The sequence below is a fragment of the Thalassophryne amazonica genome, chromosome 21 (assembly GCF_902500255.1).
Source record: "Thalassophryne amazonica chromosome 21, fThaAma1.1, whole genome shotgun sequence".
Classification (NCBI taxonomy): domain Eukaryota; kingdom Metazoa; phylum Chordata; class Actinopteri; order Batrachoidiformes; family Batrachoididae; genus Thalassophryne; species Thalassophryne amazonica.
In genome coordinates, this window is record NC_047123.1 from 27,762,071 (window position 1) to 27,782,913 (window position 20,843).

Consider the following 20,843-nt stretch of genomic DNA (forward strand, 5'->3'; position numbering starts at 1 on the left):
CCCCACCACAACCACCACCTTTCCCCAATGTGATAGAGTTTGCATCTGCTTTCACATCCGCACAATGCCCTCTGCACCAGATACAAATACACCACCATGAAGGTAATTCCAAAAAAAAAAAAAAAAAAAAAAAAAAATCATATCTACACAGGAGGTCAAGATTAGTAATAGTAGGTTCAGCAGGAATTTTGGTAAAGGATGGCAAAAAAATTTAAACAGGCGTTTATCTGCCCTCTAGTGTCAATTCAAGTGAACACCAACATGCAAAAAATAAAAATAATAATGAAAATAAGCTTTGTTAGGAAATTTATCCTGCAGGATCAGCTCATGTACATCAGTGTATTCTATTTTTATTTGCAAAAAAATAAAAAAGCAATACTGCACAGTACAGCATCAAACCCATTTTTATGTGTTTTTATATATGTTTGCAATATTGTGCATATTAGCTTTCTGTATGTTCTCTCAACTGTATGCAAACAAATATATAAATATTTAAATGCAGACGTTACAAATTGCTTCATAATGAGATCAGAGTACAAAAGTCCGACATCAAAATTTTAAAAATTTGTATTCGCCATAAAAAAAAAAAAAAAACACAAAAATATATACACTATAAAAACCACACTAGCTCATCTCACAAAATTGGAGCAGACAGACAAAAAGTCAAAATATTAAATGAAAAGGAATAACAAATTTAACGTGCATTTTAAAAAATTTGCACTGACTTTAATTTGCAATCTGCCGAAGATTTCTGTGCACTGAAAACACAAATGGATTTTAGTGCATTTTTTGCATGTTATTCTACTAAATCTCACAAGTCTATGATCATTTAGTTGTTCTATTGTTTTTAGCATTTTCTGTCCTTTAAAAAAAATGTAAGCAGGTGTTAGCGCAAAGAAAATTTATATACTTGGCAACAAAATGCACAGTATCATAATTCGACCCCTTGTGAATAAATTAAAATAATAATAATAACAATAACAATAATAATAATAACCAACATAAAATAAAAAACTATATTTTCTAAGATTTGCATTATAGACTGTGTAAAATGCTGAAACATGTTGAAAAAAAAGTGATATGTATCTGATTGTAGGTCAGATCTGAGCTCTTCAACCAAAATGAAAAAGGAAACTATGTGCTGACAAGCTGCAACATAAAAATATCATTTCACGCTTTTTTTTTTTTTTTACACTTGATAATCTCCACCTGAATATAGCAAGCATGCTATAAATTTTAAAACATGCTACAATGTATATTCCTTTGAAGGTTATTCATCACTGACCATGTATGAAAAATATTACACGAGTGCTGATAATCTAACAATAATTCTCATATCAAAAAAATTATGACATTTTATTAATAACATTTTTTGTAAAATGTAATGTACTGATGGTAGAAGGCACTTTGTAATGTAACTGTTCATAAAGTGCCATACAAATAAAATTACATACAGTATGCAGTCAGTCCATCTTGTGGTAAGAATGTGTACTGCTGTCTTGAAGCAAAAAAAGAAAAAAAAAAAAAAAAAAGATAAAGTGCCAGAGACAGACAAGGTTTTTCACAGATACTCTAAAGCCACACCCACAAACAGCCAACAAAACCATATTACACTACAGATTTGACATGAAAACACAACACCATCCAGCAACAGCTTAAAAAAAAATTACATTCTGCATTTATTAGTAAGAAAAGAACACAAGCATAAATGCAAGTCACATTTTTCTAAATGTCAGAGATTAGTTCAGTGGATATTAATACGAATGACGTTTCATGTTCAGTAACTAGTTGAAAGCTGCGTGAGGTGAAAAACGGAAGAACGTCTTCATGTTTACAGTAAACAGAGTGTAATCCCAGAGAGCCGACCCTGATCGAGAGAGAGAGAGAGAGAGAGAGAGAGAGAGAGAGAGAGAGAGATTCACAAAGTGAGTGAGTGAGAGTGATGAGGAAGTTGAAGACCCTGAGACCTCTGTAAGGTATTAACCTTCTTATTTCAGAGCACTGTAAACTTATAATCATAAATCGACAATGTAAAAACTGAAAACCTGGGATTCATTGAAATGATCTGAATTTATTAGTCTGTTTTTTGATTGTAACTGCTATCTTGTATGTGTGGAAGTACAAAGTTTTGTTGTTTAAATATTAACTCATTGCTTTCTCTGCTTATTCACGTATTTAAAATGTTTAAACGTACACTTACAGGATACTGGGTTAGCCACAACATCATATTTTTGTAAATCGAAATTCTTTTTTTTATGTCAAAAAATGCTGAAGAATTATAAATTTTCCAGATGGAAGCTAAATTGTAATTTTTTTTAAAAATGTTTTTTACTGTTTGTTGTTTATGAATGAAATTCCTGCTGGTTTTGCAACGGTTTTGCAATTTGTTCACATGGGACATTTTACTTCTGTGAATCCACACAAAATATTCTTTGAAGTAATTATGTATTATTATTTTTTTGACACTGAATTTTCCCCCCCCCCAAAAAATAAAAAATATGAATTTTATTGGGAATAGATTCAGAAATAACTAACAAGTAAATCATAAATTCCCTGCGAACCTTAACTGGAGTAGGCAGTTGAAGATGAGTGTGTGTGTGTGTGTGTGTGTGTGTGTGCAAATCATAAATTTGAAAAGATTGTTTTCACTCTGCAGCAAACACAAAGTTCAATTTATAATTCTGCATCATGTCCGTTACTCTTGTTGATATAGTTTATTCTTTCTTTGGCAGCCCTTCCTTTAATATAATTGTACAAAACTGCATCAATAGTTTCCCCTCATGAGAGCTGTTTTTTTTTTTTTTTTAAAGCACTACTGTTTTTATTCAATTTCATTTTTCGGTGTCACTTTGATTCATTTCCAGCTTCGGGCATGAACTCACGGACCAGGATCTGCAGAGAGAAGAGCGGGGACTAAAGCCTGCCTCGTCGGGTAACCAACACACTGTAACCACCTGCACGGCGACGCAGCACCAACGCACCGTGGCTAAACCGCATGGCGTGAAGCAGAAAACGCTTTAATACGACTGAGAAAATGTTGTCAGAAGAGAAGAACTGAAGAGGCCGGGGGGGATCATTTCCAGTCGAAGATGGGCTGCATGTGCAGTGGCCAGAAACCCCTGCAAGATGACAAGTACCAGAAAGCAATGCAGAAGTCTCCCCCCTCACAGCCGTCCCTGCACGAAGTAAGTGGATCAATCCAAATAATCTAAGCACTGACTATTAGAATTAAAAAAAATGATATTGATCTTGAATATTACTTGATGTTTTCTTCTGATTGTCTCCATGCATTTTGTCTGTTTTGTAGGTCCGAAGGGTCAACACGCACAGAGATGACGGTAATCACTGAACCCCAGGCAAATTTATAATAAACTCTGTAGCAGAAAATTCAAAGGTTTCTGCAGCCTGCTGCTGTTTGTGGTCACATTAGCAGCAGTAGCTACATAACCCTAAAATCGTTATGGGATTTCCTCTCCTCGTCTGGGGAAAAGATGTCTGATTGTGAAAGTTGCGTTAGAAAATCTACAGAGCGCTCGGTCCTCACAGAAGAAAGGAATTCAGACAGCTTCACGTCACACAGTTAAATGCATCTGTTGGGAATTTGATGTCACTAGATATGAAGACAGCAATGCCTAATGCAATCTGACATTTGACCCCAGGGAGATTGACCTTCATCCAAATGACCGACCTTTGGTTGACCTTGCCTGGGCAGTTCTGGAATCCACGCCAAGTTTGTCCCACATTTGGCCTAAAATGGGTTGAAAATCAAATCCCTTGACCGTTACCAAAATGAATTTAAAGGCAATTTTGGAGTCAACCTTCACTGACACACCAGGGTTTGAAGAAAAAAAAAAAAAAATCAGCAAGGGACCTTGGAAGACCACACTGACAAACAGACAGGCTGACATGACCTCAATCCCACTGAATGACCTTTTTCTGAAACCTGCCTCCATATATGAGCCACATGTGATGTAAACTGGAGTGAAAAAGATCATTTTTAACCTCTCACCCACACTTTTTTGTTTTACCTTGAACTATACTGAAACTAATCTTTAAATGGCAGCTTCAAGCTTGACCTCCATTCATATACCAAGTTTGGTGGATGTTGGACAAGGAACCTGTGAGGAACAGGGACAACATCAGACAAATTAAAGCATGATTTTATGTCAGTGTATAATATTCTCTAAATTAAAAGTCACACGAAAACATTGTTCTGACTTTCATATGGCTTCTTATAAATTTTTTTTTTTTTTGCTCCACTTATCTCCAGATGACTTAGTTTATGTGGCACAACATGACTTCAAAGCAACCACCGACAACGATCTCTCTTTCAAAAAGGGAGACAGACTCAAGGTTCTGCACGAGTAAGTGACCCTTCATTCAAAATAACTAATTAAGATATACTTTTTTGCAGAATTATTTTAAAATGCACTATAATCCTCAAAATTGCTTTGAATAAAAACTGGTGAATACATTTGGTTGTTTATTTTCTAACTCACTTTCTGTTAACTCACTTGGCAAAGTTATGTCTATTGGTTTGTTTGCAGTCTTATAAATAAATACAAAAGTAAAATTAAATAAATTGCTAAAAAGATCATGTTTGGTCTGGAAATTAATAAAATTTTGGATGATCTAACTAAAGAAATGCATCATAGGAGGAAAAAAATAGTAAGAATAGTAAGAAAGGGCACTTTGTGTCCAAGTAAGTATATACGAGGGCTGTCAATAAAGTAACGGTCCTTTTTATTTTTTTCAAAAACTATATGGATTTCATTCATATGTTTTTACGTCAGACATGCTTGAACCCTCGTGCGCATGCGTTAGTTTTTCCACGCCTGTCGGTGACGTCATTCGCCTGTGAGCACTCCTTGTGGGAGGAGTCGTCCAGCCCCTCGTCGGAATTCCTTTGTCTGAGAAGTTGCTGAGAGACTGGCGCGTTGTTTGATCAAAATTTTTTCTAAACCTGTGAGACACATCGAAGTGGACATGGTTCGAAAAATTAAGCTGGTTTTCAGTGAAAATTTTAACGGCTGATGAGAGATTTTGAGATGATACTGTCGCTTTAAGGACTTCCCACGGAGCGAGACGTCGCTCAGCGCTCTCAGCCGCCGTCGTCAGCCTGTTCAAGCTGAAAACCTCCACATTTCAGGCTCTATTGATCCAGGACGTCGTGAGAGAACAGAGAAGTTTCAGAAGAAGTCGGTTTCAGCATTTTATCCGGATATTCCACTGTTAAAGGAGATTTTTTTAATGAAAGACGTGCGGACGGGTCCGCGCGTCGGGACGCAGCCGACGCGATGCTCCGCCACAGGAAAAACACCTCTGTTGAAAGCCTTAAGGACAAGTTGGAACATGTCCTGCTGTTAAACAATTTCTCATATACTCACTCCACTGAAAGCCATCAAAAGCCGCCTGGATTTTACAAATGGTTATCAACACGGAGGTGTTTTTCCTGTGCCGCCGCACCGCGTCGGCTGCGTCCCGACGCGCGGACCCGTCCGCACGTCTTTCATTAAAAAAATCTCCTTTAACAGTGGAATATCCGGATAAAATGCTGAAACCGATTTCTTCTGAAACTTCTCTGTTCTCTCACGACGTCCTGGATCAATAGAGCCTGAAATGTGGAGGTTTTCAGCTTGAACAGGCTGACGACGGCGGCTGAGAGCACTGAGCGACGTCTCGCTCCGTGGGAAGTCCTTAAAGCAACAGAATCACCTCAAAATCTCTCATCAGCCGTTAAAAATTTCACTGAAAACCAGCTTAATTTTTCGAACCGTGTCCACTTCGATGTGTCTCACAGGTTTAGAAAAAATTTTGATCAAACAACGCGCCAGTCTCTCAGCAACTTCTCAGACAAAGGAATTCCGACGAGGGGCTGGACGACTCCTCCCACAAGGAGTGCTCACAGGCGAATGACGTCACCGACAGGCGTGGAAAAACTCACGCATGCGCACGAGGGTTCAAGCATGTCTGACGTAAAAACATATGAATGAAATCCATATAGTTTTTGAAAAAAATAAAAAGGACCGTTGCTTTATTGACAGACCTCGTACATCTTTTCTCTAATGTTGGTCATTTTTGTTAATAACTGAAATCTAAAATACATATAGTGTACAAAAGTCTTAGGCCCCATTTTGTTTCTATATACATGTGGTTTTTCCTCTCAGTAAAACACCAAAACAAAAATCTACACAACTTTGAATAAAATGTGAGGGGAAAAAATGGCAATCCTTTTTTTAATCAACTAAAACCTGATTATATTTTTAGTATTAACACAATGCATGATTCTACAAAAGAACAGGGGATAAAGTTCAGTAAGAAGCTCTGTCTTTATTTATACAGCATCTTTGATTTATGAATTTAGTTTTTGTTCTTTGTGGCCAAGTGGTTAAGTGCGCTTGCTTCCAGTGTGAAAGGTTCCTGGTTCAAGGCCACCTCTGCCCAATCTCCATCTAATATGGAGTTGTGTCAGGAATGGCATTGTGATGGAAAACGTGCCAAATCAACATGCAGATTCACCTCAGATCTGCTGTGGTGACACCAAGTGAACACAAGGGAGGAGACGAAGGGCCCTAATTGATCCCCCACCCCAAACACGTCTTAACTTTTGCACATTACTGTAAATGTGAATCGTTGCTCGTCCTCAATTGCAAATTTACTTTGTGTTGGCAGAGTTTTCAAGCTTTGTTCCTGACTTTGCAGAAATGGAGAATGGTGGTTGGCGAGGTCGTTGCTAACTGGACTGGAGGGCTACATACCATGTAATTTCGTAGTCAGAGCAGATATGCAGGAAATGAACAAGTAAGCAGCTTCACACGCGACAAATATATTAGCAAAACACATTTCAGCACAGAAACCAAATGACATCAGCTGTTTCATCTGTAGACAATTACAAATAATTACACCCACACGTGGTACCATAGCACGTATAGTTGCATGGATGTTGCTTTTGGCTCCAAGTGTCTATCAACGTGTGAACAAAATGACTTAGTCTTGATACAATTTGGACCAAAATTGTTAGAATGATTGAGGGTCAAACTGAAATGATTGAGAATAATCTGCTAAAGACAAGGTCACAGTCCAAAGTCAAAATTTGAACCCAGTGCTTCTGTGATAAAAATTCATCTATAGTTGCTAGTAACAACCAATATGAAGTCATACAACACCTTGGAGCCAATGTGGATTAAATGCGGTTTAAGGGTTTTGTGTTTGTCAAGGGTAAAGTATTTCAAGTTTGGAAAGAAGTGATTAAATATCAAGGAAACACCAATTAGTGTTTAGCAACTAAGGTTGCACTCTGAGTGCCCCTTCTAGATAAAAATATGTTTTGAGTTCAGTTTTCTCCTGCAGGTGGTTTTTCAGGGACATATGCAGGAGAGAAACCGAACGACTGCTTTTGTCTCCAGGAAATCAACCGGGATCCTTCCTGGTTCGGGAAAGTGAGACGAGTGTAGGTGAGCGCCACATTTCCTGATCATCCAACAAGTCTGCAATTTCAGTTTTTCACTCAAGGAAAAGTGAGTGTGTTGAAATTGTGCAACATATTTGTCCGCTTGTTCTTTAGGCTCCTTCTCGCTGTCAATCAGAGATTGTACACAGGAGGAAGATGACGTTGTAAAACACTACAAGATTCGACGCCTAGACACCGGTGGCTACTACATCTCGCCCTCCACCACATTTCCATCTCTGCAGGAGTTAGTGAACTACTACAGTCGTAAGTAATAAATACACACAGGCATGCGATCGCAAATTCATAGCTGCAGCAGTTAAAAGTGAGTGAGTGAGCGTTGTCTTTCCGATGCCTGATTCTGTTTTTTTCTCTCTGAGGTGCGGCTCCATCCAGAGATGGGTGTGGTGTCTGTTTCTGCAACCCTCCTGTATTGTGTACCACCAAAATTTCCTGTATATTGGTTTTGTGAATTGCTTTGTAATTTGTGTCGGTAGCATGGCGCAAACAGAGGGTCACCCCTTTGAGTCTGGTCTGCTTGAGGTTTCTTCCTTACCACTGGCACCCGTTTACTTGCTCTGGGGGTTGGTAAGGTTAGACCTTACTTGTGTGAAGCGCCTTGAGGCAACTTTGTTGTGATATGGCGCTATATAAATTAAATAAATTGAAACTGAAATTAAAAATGAGTAAGCCCACCTGAACAGCCTACGTGTTTTACAATGAGGCGTTAATAAGAACGGAAAGACGTTTGCTCTCAATTTCAATTACAGGCAAAAGTTAGACCCTCATGATGTGCTGTGGATTTCCTGTGTAAGAAGAGTTGTTCCTCTGATGAAACCACAAGATATGAAGGCTAAAAGCAGCACACAGCAGCTTGTGACAGACAGAAGCACATACTGTGTTTTAGTTTCATGATATTTATCGAAGACTGTAAGTGCTTTAAACAGCTTGTTGACAAATGTAAACGCTTAAAAGGTATCACATCTATTCATGCAGTTACAGTAAATAGAAGTGAGTCTTCAAGGTAAACCTCTGAAAGTTCTGCAGTTTGTCACTGGAGCTCTCAGTTAGTATGAGGTCTATCAGAAAAGTATCCTACCTTTTTATTTTTTAAAAAAACTATATGGATTTGAATGACGTGCGATTACACCAATCATGCTTGAACCCTCGTGCGCATGCGTGAGTTTTTTTCACGCGTGTCGTCAACGTCATTTCCCTGTGGGCAGGCCTTGAGTGAGATGTGGTCCCGCCCTCTCGGCTGAATTCCTTTGTTTCACACGCTGCTCAAGACGGCGCGTGTTGCTTTATCAAAATTTTTTCTGGACCTGTGAGGAATATCCGAGTGTACACTATTCGAGAAATTAAGCTCGTTTTCGGTGAAAAGTTTAACAGCTGATGAGAGATTATGGGGTGTTTCTGTCTGTGTAAGGACTTCCCATGGAGCGGGACGTCGCGCAGCGCTTCCAGGCACCGTCGTCGGCCTGTTTCGACCTGAAAACATCCTAATTTAAGGCTTAATTCACCCAGGACGTCGTGAGAGAACAGAGAAGATTCAGAAGAGGCCGGCATGAGGACTTTATGTGGACATTCCGCTGTTTAAGGACATTTTTTAATGAAAGACGTGCGCGCAAATTCGCTGATTCGTTTCCGTGACGACTCGGCGAATCTGTGTGCGCCACGACAGGAAAAACACCTCTGTGTTGAAAACCATTTGTAAAATTCAGGCGGCTTTTGATGGCTTTCAACAAGTGAGTAACTGAGAAATTGTTTAACAGCTTGGGCATGTTCCAACTTGTCCGTTAAGGTTTCCAATGGAGGTGTTTTTCCTGTCGCGACCCCCCGCGGTTGGGTCCGGCCCGACATGCGACTCTGCCCGCACGTTCTTTCATTACAAAATGTCCGTTAACAATGGAATGTCCGAATAAACTCCTCATGCCGACTTCTTCTGAAAGTTCTCTGTTCTCTGACGACTTCCTGGGTCAACAGAGCCTGAAATGTGGAAGTTTTCAACTTGAAACGGCGAGACGCTGCCGCCTCGAAGCGCAGATCGCCGTCAGGCACCATGGGCCATCCTTACGGCAACACTACCAGACCAAAATCTCTCATCAGCCGTTAAAATTTTTACCGAAAACCAGCTGAATTTATCGAATGGTGTCCACTCAGTTGTGCCTTACAGCTTTGAAAAAATTTTGATCAAACAAAGCAGCAGTCTCTGAGCCATTCCTAAACAACGAAAAAAAATCGACGAGAGGGTGGGCGACTCCTCACTCAAAGACTGCCCACAGGCGAATGACGTAACCGACAGGCGTGAAAAAAAAAACTCTCACATGCCCACGAGGGTTCAAGCATGTCTGATGTAATCACACGTGATTCAAATCCATATGGTTTTTGAAAAAAATAAGGTCGGATACTTTTCTAATAGACCTCGTAGAGCAGCTTGTTGAATAACCGATGGGCCAGCGGGTCTTATCTCAAACTGTGGCTGAGTGTAGAAGGATCCTTGAGTAAGACCCCAAATCTGCTAAACCCACTGACACACAAACAAATGTAGAAGTAAATAAGATACAACAGATTCTTGTACGAAGGTTGTGTCCAGTCGATCACTGTGCATCTTAATGGTTATTAAGGTTTGCAGGCAAGGTTTGGAGTCATGGGGTCGCTGGACAGAGATCTTTGGTGTTGCCAATATCTTGGTGGGAGAATGAAGGTCTAAGTATTTGGAGTTTCCTCTCTTACTATATGGCGGTGACGACTTGACCTGAGGTGACAACAGGATGTCTTTAAAAGTTAGCATCGTCCAAGTATCCTTGGGTACCGCTGGAATTGCTTTGTTTCAAAGGAATGGTTAATTAAGGAGATTAAGATGAGGGCATTGTGAGAGAACATGAGCTACGAGTCAAAACGTCACACATTCTCAAGAAATGTTGGGTTCTCAGAATGCAAAATATGGAGAGCCACGCCCTACTGTTTCTGGGTCAGGCACAAAACTTGTCAGTTGCCCTTTGAACATTTGGGCCATGTGGCACGTTGGTTTTGGCTATGATCCAGCACCACATTAGTGGCCGTTATAAAGGTATGTTGCAGATTAATGAACAAAATGACAAAAGCAACAGGTAAACAAACATTCTGAGGCTACGAAAGACAACTTTGAGTACACAAGGCACACAAAATTTACACAAAACACCCAGACTTTCCTACAAATATTTTCTTTGGGCTTCAGTCAGACCATAATATATGGTTCTGTGTGGCCTTGCCATTTGATCAATTCTGTCCAGAATTGATCCACTTTATCCTTTAACGCGTGACCTCTTTGCTCCAAACTGGTTGAGTTAAATAGTTATAACCTTGAGTTTGACCTTTCAAGGTCACCATAGCTCAAAGGTTATGTGACCAATAGAAAGGTGATGTATGACTTTATATTAGTGTTCCATAGTAACCACAAGTGTATCTTTAACTAATTCCTTGAAACAGCCATTGTGAACAACCAGTATGTATAAGCATTACGTCAAAATCTGACCTTGGCCTGTCACCTTGGTTTAGAATTGATTCTTCCCTCAAAATTAAATAACTGTGTCTTTGGCTGACTTGCAATCACTTCATGTCATGGTGTTTCATGTGACTTGTCTTTGCAGTTACAGCAGATGGTTTGTGTCAGCGGCTCGACAGGCCCTGTAAGCCTAAAGAGTTGCAGCAGCCGTGGGCCCAGGACGAGTGGGAGATTCCTCGAGACACTCTGAAAATGGTGAAGAAATTGGGTGCGGGACAGTTTGGAGAAGTCTGGATGGGTGAGAGGAAGTTACTCTGTTAGTCCCGACACTTTGGACACGTTTTGAACCATCGCAGGCATGCGAGTTAAGCAAACTGTTTATATCTCCCCAGGATACTATAAGAACAACCAAAAGGTGGCTATTAAGACATTAAAGAAGGGCACCATGGAGCCTGAGGCCTTCCTGCATGAGGCCAACCTGATGAAGCAGCTGCAGCATGAGCGACTGGTTCGCCTCCACGCTGTGGTCTCCAAGGAGCCCATTCTTATAGTCACCGAGTTCATGACCAACGGTGAGACAGAAATTATGACTACCGCATTCCCATATTCAGACAGCAGTACTGATTGAGTAAGAAAGTGTTTAAAACTTTTAAAATAATATATTTTGAGTGTTTTATTCAACAAATTGTCACTTTTTGAAGTTCTGTTCTGTATATATTGTACTTCAAAAAAATAACACACTTGTGCTTTGCCCTTTTTTTGCCCCCCCCCCCCCCCCCCCCCCCCCACCCCAACCCCAGGATGTCTTCTGGACTTTCTAAAAACAGACGAGGGAAGAAAGCTCAAGATTCATAAACTGATAGACATGGGAGCACAGGTGTGATCTCTTCTCGTTTTTAATCAGATATGGTTTTCTTTAATCATGCTAAAAACAATGTAACAATAAAAAACACTATTTATTTGTAATTAATGTATCTGTCATCGTTTCTGTCAACTCTAAAGTGGAACTGTGTCCTTTAAAATCCTGGTTCTTGTTGCTCTGAGCGCAGTCGACTGGAACACTCTCAAATCGCTGATATTGATGTACTTTGACACGATGTCACCACAACTGGAAAATGTCAGTAGTTGCTGTGGTGGAGCGTCGTCTTTTTTTATTTTATTTATTTATTTTTTGTACACTTCTGCATCAGAAGCTTCACGTTATATCAACTATTAAAATCTAGACAGGAAATTGTGGTGGGTTTTTTTTTTCTTTCTTTCTTTTTTCCCACCCACTATCTGATTCTCGCAAGGTTTTTTTTTTAATCACTTGTAAGAAAAAAAGTGCACTTGGCTTCTTGCGAACTCACCCTGCTGTAATATCTTCATTAAATTATTGTGTTCTATGTTATACTTTTATTTTCCTCATGTGATTCTGTTATTTCAACAGAGTACAATAAATATTCTTGGAATTCGGATAAGACATTGACAAATCCCAGCCTGGTTTATTAAAATAGCAGGGAAAATTCATATTAAACACTATTAAAGGTGCAGGAATGGACCGGTTGGTTGCCTGGGTGGCTGCCATCTGAACCCAAGGTGGTTCCGTGGTGTTGTGGATGCAGCAGAGCACAGCATCAGCGTATCTTCACACACTCGACTTGGAGAATTAGAAGGAGGCTTCTATTCAGAATTCACAATGTTCCAGAACCAGAAAACTACTTGCACCCAGACCACGACTGGTTATCCGATAATTGTTTGCACCAAGATGTAGACTGTCATCACAAATCGGCAATGGGAGACTGCCCAAAGTGCTGATTAGTACTTGGCTGGGAGACTGCTTTGGAACACCATTTCTCCATGTAGAAGATGTATCATGAAGCAACAATACTGAAAATAGCCATACTTGAAGCCAAAGAACTGACTACATTTTCTATCTTTGCATTTGGTCTAATAGCTCCCATTGTCTTTATGACAGATAGCTGAAGGCATGGCGTACATTGAGAAGAAGAACTACATTCACCGAGATGTGCGAGCAGCCAACATCCTGGTTAGTGAGACACTGCACTGCAAGATAGCTGACTTTGGCCTGGCCAGGATCATTGAAACAGAATACACCGCCCAAGAAGGTGCTTCACACTCTCCATCTGCTGAGATCAAACTACGCAAGCATCCGTCATCTCATGTAGCATTCTGGCAACATGATGCAAACGTCTGGTGCAAACCATCCACAAAATAACCGTTTCCCTCTGCTCCATCTTTGGTGCTTTCTCAAACTAGGGACTAAATTTCCCATCAAGTGGACAGCTCCAGAGGCCATCAACTTTGGCACCTTCAGCATCAAGTCGGACGTCTGGTCCTTTGGGATCGTCCTGACAGAAATAGTCACCTACGGGAGAGTACCTTACCCAGGTACAGAAAAACCACAGTCCATCCGCCCACCTTTTCTATTCTGCAATAGTCATTATTAAAAAATTATTCCAGGACTCTAATTCACAATGTTTGACCATGATTCAGGGTGGGACTTTTTTTTTTTTCATCTCATGAATCAATGCATTGCCAAGTGTTGACTCCCCCACCCCTCCCTTCCCCAAAATTGAAACTAAAGCAGATGTTGCAGCTAAATAAATTTCAAAATATGAACTACAACCTCACATTTGCTGGATTTTCTTTGTCTTTCATCAGGGATGACGAACCTGGAGGTAATCAGCAGCCTGGACAGGATGTACAGGATGCCCTGCCCGGACGGCTGCCCCAAAAACCTTTACGATATCATGACCACGTGCTGGAAGCAGAACCCTGAGGACAGGCCCACGTTTGAATATCTGCAGAATGTTCTCAATGACTTTTTCATTGCCACAGAAGGACAGTATGAAACGCAGCCGTGACTTAAAAGAAGGCGGACAATTTTTCTGCCAGTTGCCTGAAGGAAAAAATTAATTCTCTTGAAGGCAAAAATTGGATGAATAACTTCTGACGGTGGCCTTCAACATGAGTGGAAAAGACGTTTATGATGACGTGTCAAAGTCTGATTCAAAAGTCTAAACTACAACGCCAACGCTTTACCATTTTGACAAAACCGTGTGCACATGAAGACACATAACCCAGACTGGAGGACAGTGGATGAACAGAAATACACATATATACACACTTCTGGTGCAGAAGTGCACACAGGTAAATGTGCAGATTAAAAACTTGCATTGTTGAGAAATGACCATTCTGAGATTACATGCACAACAGTTTGCACTTTTTGTCAAGTAATTAATTATATTAAAAAGGCGCTTAAAAAAAGGGCAGCAAGGAGGATGGAGGAATTTAAACCTGCATAAATAGTTTTTGTAAATAAAAATGTTGCTGTGCTCAGTTCCAGCTGCTGCAAAAGTCCCTCTTCTCATGGATCTTCTCATGCATTTTAAATGTTATTTTATATTATGTGTGTTACTATCTGGTCTTGTCAGATTGTGGTGTAAATGTGGCGTATGCAGATGTTTTACATGACCACAATAACGAATCACATTTATAGGCTGTACTAACTCATTTTTGCACTAATTATCCAACATTAGGACACAGCAGTGTTGAACTATGAATGGCTTAAAAGCGATTACTGGTGTTGAAATACTACAGTACAATCCTGGCAGAGAAAAACGACACTCACTTGCTACTTTCTTCGATAAATAGTCATCTGACCTTCCTCAACTGTAGGTTTGACTGTGTGAGAAACTAAACCTTCCCTGTGGGGTGGGGGGTGGAGGAAGGAGGGCAGAATCTTAAAGATAAGTGACCAAACAGGAATTAAACGCTGCCATTTCCCGAATGGACAGGAAACCAGCAGTGCAAGTCAGCTTCCCTCTCACGCCACGCATCAAGAACGCCCTCCTCATTACCCAAATGGGTTGAGATCTTTACATTTTTCAACCCTGCTCAGACTCACACATATGTTTGTTCTGAAGGGAGCCACGGCGCCAGAACGCTGTGGGAGACAGTTGATCTTCACCCCCCGACACACACACACACACACACACACATTTGAATTATGTTTGAAAAAGAAGTTTCTTAGTCCAAGTCATTTACAGTTAAGAAGAAGAAGAACGGAGTCTGACCGAGCCATCACCCACAAAGTATTAAGGAAGAAATCTTTAAATGTACAAAAGCAGAACAGCAAAAACATCAACATCTGCTGTCTGTTCCCTTTCCATCCCCTAGAGGTCAGTGTCACACCGGTTTGAGATTGTGAGAATGTTTGGGGAACCAACAAAGTGTATGACATTACACTCACCGGCTCCTTTATTAGGACCCCTTTTGCCTTCCAAACTGCCTTAATTCTTCATGCCATAGATTCAACAAGGTGTTGGAAACGTTCCTCAGAGATGTTTGCCCATATTGACGTGATGTTATCGCGCAGTCATCCAATCAACCAGTCTGCCCATTCTCCTCTGACCTCTGACATCAACAAGGTATTTTCCTCCACACATCTGCCACTCACTACATATCTTCTCTTTTTTGGACCATTCTCTGTAAACCCTAGAGATGGTTGTAGGTGAAAATCCCAGAAGATCAGCAGTTTCTGAAATACTCGTCTGGCAGCAACAACCACACCACAAGTCAAAGTCACTTAAATCTCCTTTATTTCCAATTTTGATGCTCAGTTTGAACTTCAGCAAGTTGTTTTCATCTCATCTAGATGCCTAAATGCATTGAGCTGCTGTCATGTGATTGGCTGATTAGCTATTTGTGTCAAACAAGCAATTGTACAGGCGTACCTACTAAAGTGGCCAGTGAGGGTCTGTATATTTTAGCTTATCCCTGATAGAAGCTTTGGAGAAGACATGGAGTGACACGTCTATAGCTTTAATTTTTATTTTACAATATTTGAATTATTGAAAGAAAATGTTGCTGTGTGTGTATATATATGAACCAATAAGGAATCATTTCCATTTAAATAAATACTGATGGGAAATCGCTCCTCCTTCTAGTCCAGTGGATCCCATCCTGTTACTTTTATTACTTTACAGAATTCTTTTTTAATGTTTTAACATGAGCATTACAGTGAAATATACAAGAATTAGTTATGGATGACTTAAATGTTCTCTGAAGTGAAACTGAAATTAATCTTTAATTGTGTAAAACAGGAGTTGCTTGATGAGACAGACGTTACTGGATATTTGGAGCTGAACATATGACCATTTGTAACCGTCACACTGCGTATGACTGATGAGCAGCCTTACCTTGAAAAGAGCGATAATTTTAACACAAATGACGTGGTTTGGGGAATGCTGGGAGGCATAATATTTCTTTTCCTGCTCATCACTCTTTTCGGTAACAGACAAAATAAGATGAAACGGTGGCTTGTGCACAGATTGATGACCGACCCCTTGAGTAGGAGGTGCACCATTAGCATCTGGTGAAGATAAAACGAGCACATAGCTTCAGATGAAGAGATGTGCCCCATCTTTCAGTAATGTTGATTTTGCGTGTGTTCTGTCGGCCAAACACTCATCAGAAACACACGTTGGTAAAATAATGGTGCCGATAAATCACTTCCAATAGATGTGCGTGCATCTAAAAGAACGTGGACAAAAATTCGACAAAACATGACCTCAAAGCTAATTTGGCTTTCACGATTCACACGTTTCAATTTAGAATTACAAAAATGAAGCCAAATCATCCAGTCTTGAAACAATGCTCCATTTTTTCCCCACTTGAACAATATTATGTATTATTTAATTCTAGACTCATTCTTACCTCCACATCCGTGCAGAAAATATCTCAAAAAGAAAAGAGTGGATTTAAATGGAATTTCGTAGGAACAAAGGCTGTCAATCAGGAAAAAAAAAAGAATATATTTTGTTGGTAACTTGAATTTGGCTCAAAATTGCTCCTTTTATCTCTTTTAACTTTCTTGCCTTTTTGACACAATGATCCAAGTGTAAACTGAATTCCAACTTCTACATTTCCTGCTAGCCATGCTGCAGTATGTGTTAGCTGCCTAAAAAAAGAAGACAAAATCTTACAGTAGTGCTATGTAACTAAAAAGATTAATCCAGGTTTTGAGTATATTTCTTATTGTTACATGGGAAACAAGGTACCAGTAGATTCAGTAGATTCTCACAAATCCAACAAGACCAAGCATTCATGATATGCACACTCTTAAGGCTATGAAACTGGGCTATTAGTAACAACAAGTAGAAAAGGGGGTGTTCACAATAATAGTAGTGTTGCATTCAGTCCGTGAGTTTGTCAATTTTGTGAAACAAACAGGTGTGAATCAGGTGTCCCCTATGTAAGGATGAAGCCAGCACCTGTTGAACATGCTTTTCTTTTTGAAAGCCTGAGGAAAATGGGACGTTCAAGACATTGTTCAGAAGAACAGCGTAGTTTTATTAAAAAGTTGATTGGAGAGGGGAAAACCTATACGCAGGTGCAAAAAATGATAGGCTGTTTATCTACAATGATCTCCAATGCTTTAAAATGGACAAAAAAAAAAAAAACAGAGACGCATGGAAGAAAACGGAAAACAATCATCAAAATGGATAGAAGAATAACCAGAATGGCAAAGGCTCACCCATTGATCAGCTCCAGGATGATCAAAGACAGTCTGGAGTTACCTGTAAGTGCTGCAACAGTTAGAAGACGCCTGTGTGAAGCTAATTTATTTGCAAGAATCCCCCGCAAAGTCCCTCTGTTAAATAAAAGACATGTGCAGAAGAGGTTACAATTTGCCAAAGAACACATCAACTGGCCTAAAGAGAAATGGAGGAATATTTTGTGGACTGATGAGAGTAAAATTGTTCTTTTTGGGTCCAAGGGCCGCAGACAGTTTGTGAGACAACCCCCAAACTCTGAATTCAAGCCACAGTTCACAGTGAAGACAGTGAAGCATGGTGGTACAAGCATCATGTTATGGGCATGTTTCTCCTACTATGGTGTTGGGCCTATATATCGCATACCAGGTATCATGGATCAGTTTGGATATGTCAAAATACTTGAAGAGGTCATGTTGCCTTATGCTGAAGAGGACATGCCCTTGAAATGGGTGAAACAATGACCCCAAGCACACTAGTAAACAAGCAAAATCTTGGTTTCAAACCAACAAAATGAATGCCTCGCAAATGTGAAGAAATCATGAAAAACTGTGGTTATACGAGATCTGTGAGAAAAGAAACGGACCTTTTTATTTTTTCAAAAACTATATGGATTTGAATCACGTGCGATTACATCAGACAAGCTTGAACCCTCGTGCGCATGCGTGAGTTTTTTCACGCCTGTCGGTTGCGTCATTCGCCTGTGGGCAGGCTTTGAGTGAGCACTGGTCCACCCCTCCCGTCGGAATTCCTTTGTCTGAAAACTTGCTGAGAGACTGGCGCTTTGCTTTATCAAAATGTTTTCAGAAACTGTGAGGCAGATCCGAGTGGACACCATTCAAGAAATTCAGACGGTTTTCGGTGAAAATTTTAAGGGCTGATGAGAGATTATGGAGTGTTACTGTCGCTTTAAGGACTGCCCACGGAGCCTGACAGCATGCCGCGCCCCGAGCCGCCGTCGTCAGCCTGTTTCGAGCTGAAAACTTCCAAATTTAAGCCTCTGTTGACCCAGGACGTCGTGAGAGAACAGAAAAGTTTCAGAAGAGGTCAGGATCAGCAGTTTATCCGGACATTCCACTGTTAAAGGAGATTTTGTAATGAAAGAAGTGCGGACGGATTCGCGCGTCGGCACCCAGCCGCTCATGGCGCGGCGCCACAGCAAAACACCTCCGTTGGAAGCCTTCCAGGACAAGTTTGAACATGCCCAGCTGTTAAACAATTTCTCGGATACTCACTCGACTGAAAGCCATCGAAAGCCGCCTAAATCTTACGAATGGTTATCAACACTGAGGCATTTTCATGTGGTGCCGTGCGATGAGCGGCTGGGTGCCGACGCGCAAATCCGTCCGCACGTCTTTCATTACAAAATCTCCTTTAACAGTGGAATTTTCAGATAAACTGTTGATCCCGAGCTCTTCTGAAAGTTCTCTGTTCTCTCACGACGTCCTGGGTCAACAGAGGCTTAAATTTGGAAATTTTCAGCTAGAAACAGGCTGACGACGGCGGCTCGGGGCGCCGTCCGGCTCCGTGGGCAGTCCTTAAAGTGACAGTAACACTCCATAATCTCTCATCAGCCCTTAAAATTTTCACCGAAAACCGTCTGAATTTCTCGAATGGTGTCCACTCGGATCTGCCTCGCAGTTTCTGAAAAATTTTTGATAAAGCAAAGCGCCAGTCTCTCAGCAAGTTTTCAGACAAAGGAATTCCGACGGGAGGGGTGGACCAGTGCTCACTCAAAGCCTGCCCACAGGCGAATGACGCAACCGACAGGCGTGAAAAAAGTCATGCATGAGCACGAGGGTTCAAGCTTGGCTGATGTAATCGCATGTGATTCAAATCCATATAGTTTTTGAAAAAATAAAAAGGTCCGTTTCTTTTCTCACAGACCTCGTACAGGTAAATACTAGTTTAGTGATTCACAGGATTGCTAAAAAAGCAGTTTGAACATAATAGTTTTGAGTTTGTAGAGTCTACAGCAGATGCTACTATTATTGTGAACACCCCCTTTTCTACTTTTTTTTAACTAATAGCCCAATTTCATAGCCTTAAGAGTGTGCATATCATGAATGCTTGGTCTTGTTGGATTTGTGAGAATCTACTGAATCTACTGGTACCTTGTTTCCCATGTAACAATAAGAAATATACTCAAAACCTGGATTAATCTTTTTAGTCACATAGCACTACTATTATTCTGAACACTACTGTATATAGAGGCCTTGCGGGTCCATTCGCTGGAGTGGACGTTGGTCCACAGCAGGTTACTTCCCAAGCCAAGGCTGGTAAAAAGAGTACCTGGATGAAACTCAAAAAACATGAAACCAAAACTGAGTTCTGGGGGAACCAAACCCATGACCATCTAACAATCAACAGCTCCAACTTCAAACTCAGTGAGAATAATCCTGCTCATTGAGTTGCTTTTTTGCTGATCTTATATATTTACAGAAAATGATTAGATTCTCTTTCGTCCAAACTAGAATGTGCAAATGAAAGTTTATTTGAAGAAGCCATACAATAGAAATCTGCACCCAGTTGCATAATTTATGAACGCCTGCTTATTTTCTCTGAGGCTATAAATAGAAAACATTTGCCTGATTGATACATTCCTCCATTTTCTTGACATGTGAGTTTGAAGTTATTGATTGTAGCATGAAGTCTTATGGGAGCACCGACGGCCCCTCCTGAGTATATCTGCTGACTGACCACTCCAACTGAGCTCAGTGATGACACAAGCGCACCGGTAACTACAAGGAAATTTAATCATCTGTGTACTGATGCAGTTAAAAATACTGGAGGATGTTTCTGGCTGACGCTTTGTGAGCCCTGAGTGTACTTACAGGCTTTATGTCTCCACTGTTAAGAGATAATCGCTTCACTTAAGAAAAATCATCCTAATGAATGGCGTGCAGTATGAATGGGCAAATACTTTTCCCCATCGCAGCTGCTGGTATCGAAAAGTGACGCATTAAAAGCTTTTATTGTGCAGTGAAGCATTGAGCTACATTTGTGATGTCTCACACAGCTGGAAACTTATGTAACACTCACTCTCTCGGGTTTCAGTCATCATGCATTTGAAGTCCTCTGAACAAAGTAAGAGTAATTTTGAGCAAATATGATGATACTAGTTGTTGATGGACTGCATTTATATAGCACTTTTCCATTTGCATCAGACACTCAGAGCGCTTTACAATAATCCCTCACATTCACCCCGATGTGAGGCTGCTGCCATACAAGGTACTCAGTACACACTGGGAGCAACTAAGGGAGTAAGGACCTTGCCCAAGAGCCCTTAGTGATTTTCCGGTCAGGCTGGGATTTGAACAGAGGTCTCAAGCCCAACGCTTAACCACTA

General features: G+C 40.5%; 1 protein-coding gene across 1 annotated transcript; it reads left to right on the forward strand.

Moving 5' to 3' along the window:
* The first annotated feature begins 1,916 nt into the window (after positions 1-1,916).
* blk (BLK proto-oncogene, Src family tyrosine kinase) lies at positions 1,917-14,839 on the forward strand. The gene is made up of 13 exons (XM_034162501.1): positions 1,917-1,976; positions 2,865-3,185; positions 3,308-3,338; positions 4,271-4,364; positions 6,703-6,801; positions 7,351-7,454; positions 7,565-7,714; positions 11,080-11,232; positions 11,327-11,506; positions 11,735-11,811; positions 12,892-13,042; positions 13,194-13,325; positions 13,599-14,839. Exons 2-13 carry the CDS (start codon positions 3,090-3,092, stop codon positions 13,799-13,801), a joined length of 1,470 nt encoding a protein of 489 aa, XP_034018392.1. The 5' UTR covers positions 1,917-1,976; positions 2,865-3,089; the 3' UTR covers positions 13,802-14,839.
* Positions 14,840-20,843: the final 6,004 nt, after the last annotated feature.